At 37.8% G+C, this 12,273-nt stretch overlaps 1 protein-coding gene across 4 annotated transcripts; it reads left to right on the forward strand.

Annotated features, from left to right (window-relative positions):
• Positions 1-90: 90 nt before the first annotated feature.
• Positions 91-11,072, forward strand: LOC306865950 (CUE domain-containing protein 1-like). Of its 4 annotated transcripts, none has more exons than XM_079410819.1 (12): positions 92-247; positions 3,101-3,271; positions 4,430-4,996; positions 5,086-5,216; positions 7,485-7,605; positions 7,912-8,143; positions 9,046-9,192; positions 9,465-9,554; positions 9,645-9,789; positions 10,017-10,075; positions 10,187-10,259; positions 10,344-11,072. In XM_079410819.1, coding segments are annotated over exons 3-12 (1,308 nt in total). In that variant the 5' UTR covers positions 92-247; positions 3,101-3,271; positions 4,430-4,687; the 3' UTR covers positions 10,345-11,072. The 4 variants fall into 4 exon arrangements, with proteins under 4 accessions (XP_079266948.1, XP_079266945.1, XP_079266947.1 ...); XM_079410821.1 differs by having other exon boundaries at positions 94-247; positions 9,127-9,192; XM_079410822.1 differs by lacking the exon at positions 9,046-9,192 and having other exon boundaries at positions 91-247.
• Positions 11,073-12,273: the final 1,201 nt, after the last annotated feature.

Consider the following 12,273-nt stretch of genomic DNA (forward strand, 5'->3'; position numbering starts at 1 on the left):
AGTTGGTTTAATCTTTTGGAATGAATGGGATGCTTTGCTCACCTGTATCCGCTAGGTTGCTGTTGAGCGCGGTGAGAGGAGGATAATCTGTCCACAGCTCAAGCGCTCCAGAGCCGATAAAGAGCTTCCATCTGACGCGCTGTGAACGCCGCGGTCTGCTGCTGTCACGCACTCAATATCACTGTTTATGAACAACATGGAGGAATTCAACATCGAGTAATGCGATCAGAGCCGATCTCTTCAGCTGGTAAGCTCTCGTCCTCATTATAATGCTCCTCTCCCTGCCAAATGATTTGATTATGCATTTATTTAGATTAAATTAAATACAGAAGCGCTGTTTAGTAATAATTCTAGCCAGACAGGCTTCGAGAATGAATCAATCCTGCGGCTGTGCTCTAAAAACGCCCAATATAGCTCAGGTGCTTTTATGTTGCTACAGTATGATGCTGGAGTTAGACAAACACACATGTGTCTCTGGGCCATTTATGTCAATATGTAACAATTAAATAATAATAGTTTACTATCTTGTACTGAGAGGTATTACTTGCACTTTTTCTTTCAGATAAATAGTAGTATGCTATAGAATTTTTGACTAGAAAAAAGAATACATGCCTATGTGACATTTTAAGATATGACATTTTCCACAGTACTGCTTGGTTTCTGTTGTGGATTCCTATTAACTGATAACAGACTGATGTTTGACCTCCCAAAGGATTCTGGGATGGGGTCCATTTACTTCCAAAAGTCTAAGTGACCATGTGCCTCTAATATCTGACATTATTTAGTCATTATATTATGGCTTAAGATCAGAGATTCTATTAAAGGGATAGTCCACCCCAAAAAAAAAAAGAAAATTCTGTCATTATTTACTCCCCTCCCCCTCATGTCATTCCAAATTTTTGCATTGCATTTCTTTCATCTGTGGAACATAAAAGAAGATATTCCATAGTATGGAAGTCAATGGTACATGAAACCACTTGGTTACCAGCGTTCTTCAAAAGAAAATGGACAATTGGATCCTCTGCAGTGAATGGGTGCCGTCATAATGAGAGTTCAGACAGCTGATAAAAACATCACAATAATCCACAAGAAGTTTCTTACAAACACACAACTTTTTGCTTTACAAGATCTTAAATGATGGAGTCATGTGGATTATTGTAATGTTTTGATCATGTGTTTGAACTCTCATTCTGACGGCACCCATTCACTGCAGGGGATCCATTGCTGAGCAAGTGATACAATGCTAAATTTCTTCAAATGTGTTCAGATGAGGAAACAAACCGATGGCCTGAGGGTGAGCTAATTTCAGCTAATTATCATTTTTGGATGAAATAATAAAGTTATGTTATTTAAAGGTGATGTGCAACTTGATTGCCTCAGTATTAGTCTAAACACCATTGTAAAAGTACTGGACTGTCACCTCTCCTCTGGACTGTTCCTTCCTGTCCTCTCCTTCTATCTCAGTGGAACCAGGTCAGAAACAAGGACAGTGTCAAAGCCCTGCTCATGCTTTTGGTTCAGTGCACTCTATGCAACTTTTCCCCTTTTCTTTAGGCTGAACATTACAAAAGCCTTTGGGAAAATGCTTGCATCCTTTCAATGCAATCTGCAATAGATTTATTTTTAATTCTGTTCCTATAAAATGTATTAAAACAAAAATCTTGAAAGTGTGTAAGGGACTGCTGGAATTTATCCTCATGGGTTTTGCCCCATTAGAGCTAATGATAGCATAGTGTAGAGAGGTGCCAGTGAACGTGCTGCTACTTTTATACGTAGACAGCAGGCATGTGTTTTGACATAAGCACTAACCCACAGACGACTCCTGTGGTGATAACAGCTCTCCTTGTCAGACACCACAATCTGCCTGCTTGGATTTCACTCTCCTCTTGGCTGCTGAATCAGCCAGAAAAGCATCCGAATTTGGCACAGTAATACAGAAATGGAGACTGGGATCATTTTGGCAGGGACTGCCTTCTAAATTTCATTAAAACTTTGTTTTTAGCTTATTATTAATGACTGGGCTGTCGTACGTATGCCAGCTTCACACTTATGTCCTGTTCCAAAAGGAGTCATGAAAGATTTGTTCAACTTGTAAAGGAATAGTTCACCCAAAAATAACAATCCTGAAATTATTTGTTGACCCTACACACTTAAAATTCTTTATTGGTATCTGTGGTTATGTGAAGATCCTTTAACATTCATAGAACATTTCCATTCCACAAAAGGCTCTATATAGTGCACAAAACACAAAACATTGATAGCCAAAAAACATTGATAGCCATTCAGAATATCCTACTTTAAAGCATTTAAAGCAGCAGACAACAAGACTGCAGTGCACTTATTATGACCAGAATGTATGTTCTATATAAATGTATAAATTCATATATCTATATAAATTCAGCTTTGAAACCAAATGAAAGTGTGTAAATGACAGAGTTTTCATTTTTGGGTGAATTATATGACTTCTTGACCCCAGGTTTGACCTTCACCCAATTCGTATCTGAAAAGCTTCACTTACAGTGGGGCTTTTATTGATTTCATATCAAGTGTGTGACAAACAGCAAGACTGACTGAAGCTTTTAATTGGGTTCGATGCTTTAACACCACTGCTGTGGTTTATTCTGAGCTTCCTTAATGAATCACTTACTCCGAGGGTCCAACGACTGCGGGATTGATAGTCGTGGGGGTTGCCATGGAGACAAGACCAGCAGACTTTGATCACATTGACTGTCGATGATGGCCGTAATTTAAAATAACAAGCTTTCCTGTGTTGCACCAGAAGGATGATTGCCCCCATTATGATGACACCTCCACCGTGCTGAGATCTCTTTCACAATTATCAATCAGCTCCTGCTCTGTGTGGCATTCCTCCGGCTCTAATCCATCTCAGTGGGTCACACGGACCCCTGCTTAACCGATATCAGCTCAGCGGGCGTATTAACTATGGGTGACGTCAGTCTTTGCTGTATGTTATTCACAAGGGCACAGCCGCCCTTCTTCAGAGACACATCACTAAGCTGCTACTGTTCCTGCGCTCGCTGGTGAACTGTGCCAGAGTCTGTGGCTATATTTAGCACTGCCTGTTTGGTTTTGGGTGCAGATTAATGTGGAGAGATGAAAATGGGAGCGAGGGATATCCGAACCTCTCCGATGACGGATTTTATGGAGGAGCCCGCAGCCTGTGATGGGAGCTAAAGGTTTATCCTGCTGGCTGTAGTCGCTTCCTGGTGGATCTTTTGGTGTGAGCCTGCATCTCCTCTGCAGACAGACGGTAAGCAGGAAATAGATACATATATGGGCATGAGAAGCACACTGCACATACATGATTACATTGTGAGCACAGTGTCCGATCATGTATGGTGTGGGAGCAAAATGTGCCCTTTTAAAGAGTTTAATACCTATCCTGTCTTTTATGGAAGCCTTGTTTGTTAATGACCCTGATCCATTTAATGTCCAGTGGGGACCATCCACTGTGTGACTCATGCTGTTTATGTGTGTGCATATGTGTCTTTGTGTGTGCATGCTTATGATTTAAAATAATAATTTTCTTAAAAAATTAAAAGAGAGGTAAAGATGTAAATTGAAGATCTATAACCACTTCTATAATTGTTTTTGGGTTGTTCACATGACATCTGAAACTATTTTAACTACTATTTAATGTATAATATGAATATGATTTATTATATTATATTATATTTGATACTCTTACACTGATGTTAAAGCCAATAAATACTGTAGAATCTACCAAAAATCAATCAATAAATATAGGTTCATGGTGTTTTGGGGTCCTCATATTCAGTTTACTGTTAACTAAATATAAAACAATTAAAATAATTTTTGTTTATAGAAATAAAGCTGAAATACAAAATATAAATATCAGATGAAAAACTTACATTTTGATTTACATTATTGCCTTGGTAACTAACTGAAAGAAGTAACTAAATGAAGTAATAAAATAAAGTATTGAAGTATTAAATTATTAAAACTGCAATAAAAATAAATTAAATCTATATAGAAATATTTAAACAGACACACACTCACACAAAAATGTCAAAAGCACATAACATAATTACTAAAACTTGAAGTAAAATTATAATAAAAACTGAGAATATAAAAGCAAAAGTATTTATTCAAAATATTAATAATTATTACTATAATAGTATAGAAATAATAATAATAAATAATAAAATACAGTGTTCATATTAAATGAGAGACGACATGGAATAATTGTTATTTAAAAAAAAAATCTATTTTCACATTACGGGACCATTTATAATTATTTAGTGATGACAACAAAGTTATCAAAAATGGTGAAAAACTTTCCCTTATGTATTCATATATAGACATATAGTTTATATCCATGTTTTTTTTCAGCAACCCTTTTACTGAATGAAATATCAATGGTTAACATTTTGCCGTTCCAATGTAGGTCTTCAGGAGTGCGCCGCTGTTTGTCCTTTGCTTTGAGGGTGACTGTGAGAGTGAGAGCAAGGTATTCTGGGAATCCCAGCCAGACCTGGATCAGCAGCGCAAGAAAAGTTTGTCCAATGCTGCCCCTCTATATACTGAAGCTCACCTCCAGGGGCATCATGAGTGGATAACGGGTGTGGCCGGAGGCGGTGCATAGGTCAAGGGGTGGAGCCACTGCGGTGGATGGGCGGTTTTGAGTGGGAGCGAGGTGCTGTAAATGATGACCAGTCTTTTCCGCCGTAGTAACGCGAACAGTAACCATGGCAGCGGTACGCGAGAAGGCGACGCTGCCTCAGGAGAGCTCAATAACAGGAGGCCTCCACGTCAGGTCCGGCATTTGGAGTTTAGCCAGGCTATGGATGACTTTAAGACGATGTTCCCCAGCATGGAGCATGAGGTTATCGAGTGTGTCTTGAGGGCCAACCATGGTGCTGTTGACTCCACCATTGACCAGCTATTGCAGATGAGCTTGGACAGCCAGGCCACGGATGACAGCTCGGATTCAGAGGACAGCATCCCTCCAGAGGTGAGTTTAGGAACTTCTATTGAGACCTAAAAGTCTGGCATTTTTAGATCTTGGTACACAAAAGAATCTTCCTATCGAATCTCCTGCAGATCCTGGAGAGAACGCTGGAGCCGGACAGCTCAGATGAGGAGCCTCCACCCGTCTACGCGCCGCCCTCCTATGACATGCACATCTATGACAGAAAACATCCCGCAGATGTTCCATCCACACCACCACCCAGGCAAGAAGAACATCTGTTCATGGTTCCTATTGGAAGAAATTACTAATAATAACACCAGACTGTGTTATTTCTCTGTGAGAGAGATATTGTATCTGCATTCGTTTTCTTCAAATGCTTTTTATGTTGACTTGAGAAATTAGTCTTCCTCTTCTTCAATCCAAATAGTTTTGATGACAGACTTTGGATCAGGCATTTCAGAATGACAAACAACATTTGAGATGGTTTACAATGAGATTGGTCCACTAGTTATCCAATCACATGATCTGCTGATGCAAAGTCGCATAAGATTAAATGTGTGAAGAAGTAAATGTTTCCATCGAAGTTTAAGTCTTTCTATTGGATAAAAAATGTATCCACATCATACTGATCTACAATTCTTCTTTTTCTTCTTCTTCTTCTGAGACCAAATTTGTAAAATTAATGCAGCCTAGACGTTCAGGCTATAATCACCAAACTCGGCACAGATCTTCGCGCTGTTCTGACTCGGTGTAGGCTACTACATTTTTTCTAACTGATCCAGTTTACAGAATTTCCATATTGGACTTCCAAACAGGCCCAAATTCCCATAGACTTTCTTTGGGGGGGGTGAAAACTTTCATACAATAACTTCTGTAGGGTATTTAAGATGTAATATCACTAGCAAAGCCTAGCAACTACCCTGGGATAAAGTGCTAAATTATATAGTTTAAAGTTTAATGTTAAAATATGCAAAAACATGCTTGCAACATGGTAACTTATGCTAGCCAAATGATAGAATATTCTAGCAATGTACTTAAAGGTGCTGTATGTAGGATTGACACCCAGCGGTGTCAATATTGGTATTGCAGTCCAAATTCAAAATATTGGAGACAGTTTTCTTCACCCGGCCCCTCCTCCTCAGACTTGATGCACGCACAGGTTGCCAGATTAACAACACCGAAATGCAATTGGGTAAACTGGCAGTGGGCAGGTTTCACAAACCATAACATAAATAGGGCTCGCTGCATCCTGCGGTGGACATCCAACCCTGCCTACATCCAAGTGTGACATCATATTGGTAGGTTTAGGGGTGGAGATGGGGTGGGTTTAGGGATCAGGGCGTGGAGATGGGGTGGGTTTAGGGGTGGAGATGGGGTGGGTTTAGGGATCAGGGCGTGGAGATGAGGTGGGTTTAGGGGTGGAGATGGGGTGGGTTTAGGGGTGGAGATGGGGTGGGTTTAGGGATCAGGGCGTGGAGATGGGGTGGGTTTAGGGATCAGGGCGTGGAGATGGGGTGGGTTTAGGGATCAGGGCGTGGAGATGGGTAGGTTTAGGGGTGGAGATGGGGTGATGGGCACATTTTCAAAGGAGAGTAACTGACTGTAGCATTGTTTTTCAGATAAACTAGTATGTTAACTTAGCATGTTTCTTAAATATCTGCAACTATATTATGGTATTTTTATGCTTTAGTAGAGTCGTTTGATGTTACTACATCAAAGCATCAGTCTTGAAGACTACATTGTTTTATTATTCAGAGGTGTTTATGTCTGTAATCCAAACTGACATCAAAAGCTGTTTCCATCCAAACTTGATCATTTAACTTTTTTGAAAATTTGAATATCGCATGAAACATTTGCGCATCAAGTAAGTGTTCGAAAGAACAAAATCACTTACTGGGAAACTGAAGCAAGTATCAATAATAAAAACAAAAGTTGCTGCAACTGGGGAAGCCAGTGTAGCTTCTGTCTTCCTACATAATAAATTACTTGCGCTCCGAGCGCACACAGACAAAACGCAATTTATTGCAATTTATTACGCATATTTTGCATTTGGAGGAGGATACCTGTTGTTTGGGAATGCGAATGTGTGAGACAGGTTTGTGAGGTAACCAAATCAATTTGATGACAGACTTTTGCCCAGGGATTTCTAAAGCAACATTTGAGACAGTGTTCAATGACATTGATCCACTGGTTAGTGCACTTATCCAATCACAATATCTGTTCATGTGTTCAGGCAAATTTACAGATGTTTTTTGTTGTGCATTGAGGAATTTATTCCACCTCAGTCGAGAGCATGCATTTTTATGCACAGCTTGATATTTCCATCATGTGTTTTTTAATGCAATATTACAAAATTCTCATAAAATATATGGATGAAAATTAGTTACTGACCTATTAGTGTGTGAACTCAGTAAACAACAGTTTTTAAAAATGATTTAAATCACAAGATGAAAATCCCATCTGACCTTTCTAATTTCAGGAGTGTTTCATAAGAAGATTTAGCTTTCTTTTATACTCATTATTTTGTCAGGTTCGATGATTATCCCCCTCCTGGGCACCAGCAGGTCGGCAGATACAGAAACTGGAATCCACCATTACTAGGCAACCTCCCTGATGACTTCCTGCGTATCCTGCCTCAGCAAACTCTCCAGGTGGATTTATAAACCATTTATAAACACGTATTCTGTTGTAAAATAAAGGCTAAATATCATGTGTTTACATCAACAAACATATCGATCCAGGTTCAAATTCTGTCCAAATTCGGTGGGTTTATATACAGTGGCCATATCATACATATAATATTTTTGTTGCATAAAATGCATACTGTTTTTTCTGCAACAATTACATTTAAAATGACACACAAAAATCTTGAATTTAAAACAATAAGCATAACATCTTGATTTGAGGACCTCAGTTAATGTCAAAGCCAATTAATTTGTAATTTCTTTCTCTTGCAGCATTCTCAGAGCAACCTGTCTCAGCCTTCCTCCTCCTCCTCTTCCTCCTTGTCATCCCTGACGCAGCTTTCGTCCAGCAGCAGTGCCCTGTCAGGTGGTGTTTGGCCATCTGAACAGGACAGGAAGTTGAAACAGTACTTAGAGGACGAGCGAATAGCCCTTTTCCTGCAGAATCAGGAGTTCATGAAAGAGCTACAACGTAACAGAGATTTCCTCATAGCTCTGGAGATAGGTACACATACACACAAATGTATATGCTGACCTCAATGCGAATTTCATATTGCCTTTTGTTGTTTATAATGTCGTAATATAACAGAAGTAGCAACAGAATTTTTCTTCCATATTGTGATGTATATCAGAGTGAAATGGATTATGGAAAAGAAAAAAAATATATAAGGCAGAAAGGGGTGGAGTTTAAGTGGACTAAATGATTGGAAAAGATCAACAAACATCACCAGAAAGAACTCTGTCACTTTACCAGAAGATTTGATTATAACATTTTTATTTTTTTTAAATTACAAGGCCAAAAATCGTTCACAATAAGTTTCATAATAAGTGTATTTTATTTTATTGTTTTGTTTTATTTTATTTTATTATTTAACTTACATTACATTACATTACTATGGGGAAAATTTTCAGACATCCCCCCTCCTCCCACAAAGGTTTAGTGAAACTTAGTCCGAAAAACATCGCACACTGTCACACAAAAACTCATTTCTCAAACATACTTCACATAAGATGAAATAATGTTTGGATTTCTCCATGTGAGGAAAACCCCTCATTCATATTAAAGAATTCATTAACCAACATTGCATTAAAGCATTTTTTTACCATATTTTGGAGCCCCTCAAAGTCTTGGTTCCTTCCAAGATTTCTTCCACATCTTACCTGCTTTTTGGAATGATTTGTATAATGAATAGCACCATACATATAAATTCACAATTGAGTACCACATGCTTAATTTTAAGCCCCTTTCTATTTGCAAAAAGATTTGCAATGTTTTTCATTCTCATATTAGTAAACCATTCCTCCTATCATTCTGCTAAAATGCATTTTAAATAAACCCCAGAGGTGTGTGTGTGTGTGTGTGTGTGTGTGTGTGAACAGCTTTCATTCCTCACTCACTGTTTGCAGTGTTGTGTTGCTCACTCCACTCTCTCTGGAGCGGCAGATCTTCACCTGCCCTCAGTGACCCTCTTACCTGCTGTGTTTTAGATCGTCAGAAGTGCGAGAAAACACAGTGTGGTCATTCATCCGCTTGCACGGAGAACTCCGCCGAAGGTAGATTTCCTTCATCTTCATCCATAAGCCACGTCTGCCACACAAAGACCGACAGGAAGCTTCATCTGACAACAACACACAGATAACGGCCTACAGGGACCATATTCTACACTTTTGCAGCATTTTGTTTTGTTTTGTTTTTTATTATAAGGTTAAATTAGTCTGTTAACCAAAAAATGAAATTTCGGTCATCATCTGCAGAGCACAAAGGAGAATGTGATTTGTAAATGTTAGCAGTCATATAATGATGCTGTCATGTCAAACTCTTGTAGGTGATAATTGTGGCTCGGGGTCTGAGGAGGCCTGTTCATCAGTCTCTGACGATGCCTTATTCCTGGAGAAGCTTAAGCACATGGGCAAATGTAAGAAAACACAGACCTGAAGTTTAACAGCAAATTCATGTAATGGCTTGAGCGCTCACCCCTTTCTGACCACTGTATTATTACCTACAGCTACAAGGAAGAAGCTCTTTGAAATTGCTAGATCATTCTCGGAGAAGACCAGAAGAAAGAAGTCCAAAAAGCGAGCTCTGCCCAAACACCAGTCATATCCTCACATGCCCAGCCCTGACAGTCGCTGCCTGGAGATTGCATCTGTGTATGTTTTGTAGAGGAGGACTTCTTATGTTTGTATTTCTAGATTTTTCTTAGTCTAGCTATTAGTTTCAATGTAATGTGTGTGTCTAAATCTGATTATTCGATCGAATATGTATTAAAAGGTAAACTTTTAAAAGTTAAAAGTGCTAGTTTTAAAGTACATCTTAGGAGCTATATGGCATTGTAGTATTAAAATTGTAGTGTGCTTGGTCCTTGACTTCTTCTCAGTCTGGGCTCTGCAACCTCCACCGTCAATCTCCTGGAAGAAGTAGAGGGTCCGCCATCAGGTGAATATTTTCCTTATCTAAATGCAATTGTGGACTGTTTTGGCACTGCATAAATGTATAATATTTGGTGAAACCTTATAAAGTGAATATGTGTGTGTGTGTGTCTATAAGCTGAGGATGAAAGCCAATTTAAGAGACTCTCAGGAAGAGAGGAAGGAGAGGAGTCAAAGGAAATGATGTCATGGTAAGCGTACACAAACACACTAAACATCTTTAAATCACTGGACAAATTTAGATAATTACTACATATTTTTATGATCTCTCACAGATGGATGAATCCTGGCTGGAGAAGCAAATGGTCTCTGCTTTAGAGAGCTTGTTTCAACAGCTCTGAAGACTGAAGCATCATGAAGATGGAGATTTTACTCATTAGTTTCCTGCAATGCTTAATTAAAGCTGAGCCATAAAATCATCATAGTTCTATATTGTTTGTAATATTCTGGTTTATCGGTGAGGTGATAGTTTCTGATGAGGTGTAGCAGATCTGGTGGTGTTTAGAAGAATGCTGTGCTGGGACTCAGGACTCAGAACATCCACAAGCACAAAACCTCATTGCTCTGCTTGATAAGAAAATCTGTGTTTATCTCAGGAGAATTTAATCGGCCTGGAGCCCATGTACAGTTCCTGCCATGTTTATAGATAACGCTCTTTCCATTTCTCATGATCTTATTTGATAGGTATTACTTTGATAACCGGGTGATTGATTAAAAAATAGTTATCAAATAGTTGCTATGTTGTGATGTGTTTTCAACCAACTCACAATCTGAAATCATGCTCAAGACTTTTTCGAAAATGCTGCTTCTTTTCACTATTCATTCCTGAAATTAACAGTCATATTTTATTCTTAGTGTTAAGTAAGGTCTGGTTGTGTGTGGGATAGTAATTATTAAAACTAAATTGTACTTTTCACAGTTTAGAGCTGTCAGCTCACTATAAATTGCTATAGATTTTCAGAGGATCATTTTGTTTGTTATTATATAAATTACATTTTGAAACCAACACGTCCTTGTTTGTCCTTTGATTATTAGTTTCCAGAATGGATGAAACTTTAAAATTTACTCAGTCAAATATTTAGAATTAGAAATTATATATATATATATATATATATACAGAAACAGTATATTTCAGTATATTATAATTATTGATTTCTCTGTTGATTTTTTTTGTGCTGTTTATTTGGATCCCCATTAGCCACTACAAAGGTAGTGGCTATTCTTCCTGGGGTCCAACAAGTAAAAAACAAAATTACATAATCCATAACAACAAAAACCAATACAATAATACATAAAAACCCCAAATTCATACATAACATCAAGATCAACAATCCACTTAATACTGTACTGTACCATTAAATATTTCTTCAACGATTTTTAAACCTCATTTTACTTATTAAAAAACATGTGATGTCCGATGGCAATTCATTCCATGTTTTCATTCCTCTATACATTACAGTCCGTTGCTTTGCATTAGTTTTTGAAAGAGGAAGCAAAAAATATCCTTTTGATGCATGCCTGGTGTTAAAATTATGACTAGCACTACTATACAAAAAATTGACAGTACAATACACTTGGAACTCTTGATACTGAAATGATTCTTATAAAACAAAGCAGAGAAACAATTACCCTATCCTTCACCAGTAGCCAACCTAGAACCTTCTGCTGTTGTGGTGTCCTACAAAAACCAGTAGAAGATGTCATATGTGCCAAAAGGTCAACCCTTATAAAAGATTAACCATAGTTTTACTATAAATAAAACCAAAAAACCATGGTTACTGTAGGCTAGTTAAACCATGGTAACCACAATTCAGCTACGGTTTTGCTAAACTAACCATAGACTATAGAATATTTTTTAAAACTTTTACTTTTGCGTGATGCTGCATCCACAATGCTAGGTGTCAGCATCATATTGGCCAACATTACCTATGCACGTTAAAATAATCAGCAGCAACAAACCACTTTAACAATAAGATATACAGGTGCATCTAAAAAAATTAGAATATTGTAAAAAGTTCTTTTGTTTTGTAAATTATTTCAAAAAGTGAAACTTTCATATATTCTAGATTCATTAGGCTACATGTAAAGTACAACATTTCAAAAGTGTTTTTTGTTTGAATTTTGATAATTAGAGCTTACAGATCATGAAAGTCAAAAATCCAGTATCTCAAAATATTAGAATATTTACATTTGAGTTTTATTAAA

This window comes from Barbus barbus (genome assembly GCF_936440315.1).
Source record: "Barbus barbus genome assembly, chromosome: 47".
In the NCBI taxonomy this organism is placed as follows: Eukaryota; Metazoa; Chordata; class Actinopteri; order Cypriniformes; family Cyprinidae; genus Barbus; species Barbus barbus.

What these genes read in the sequence shown, in the direction of transcription:
- LOC306865950 (XM_079410819.1), top strand. Translation starts at nt 4,688, where the DNA reads ATGATGACCAGTCTTTTCCGCCGTAGTAACGCGAACAGTAACCATGGC. An exon ending in CCTCATAGCTCTGGAGATAG is followed by an intron (nt 8,144 to 9,045) that starts GTACACATACAC and finishes CACTGTTTGCAG; the next exon opens with TGTTGTGTTGCTCACTCCAC. An exon ending in AGTAGAGGGTCCGCCATCAG is followed by an intron (nt 10,076 to 10,186) that starts GTGAATATTTTC and finishes TGTGTCTATAAG; the next exon opens with CTGAGGATGAAAGCCAATTT.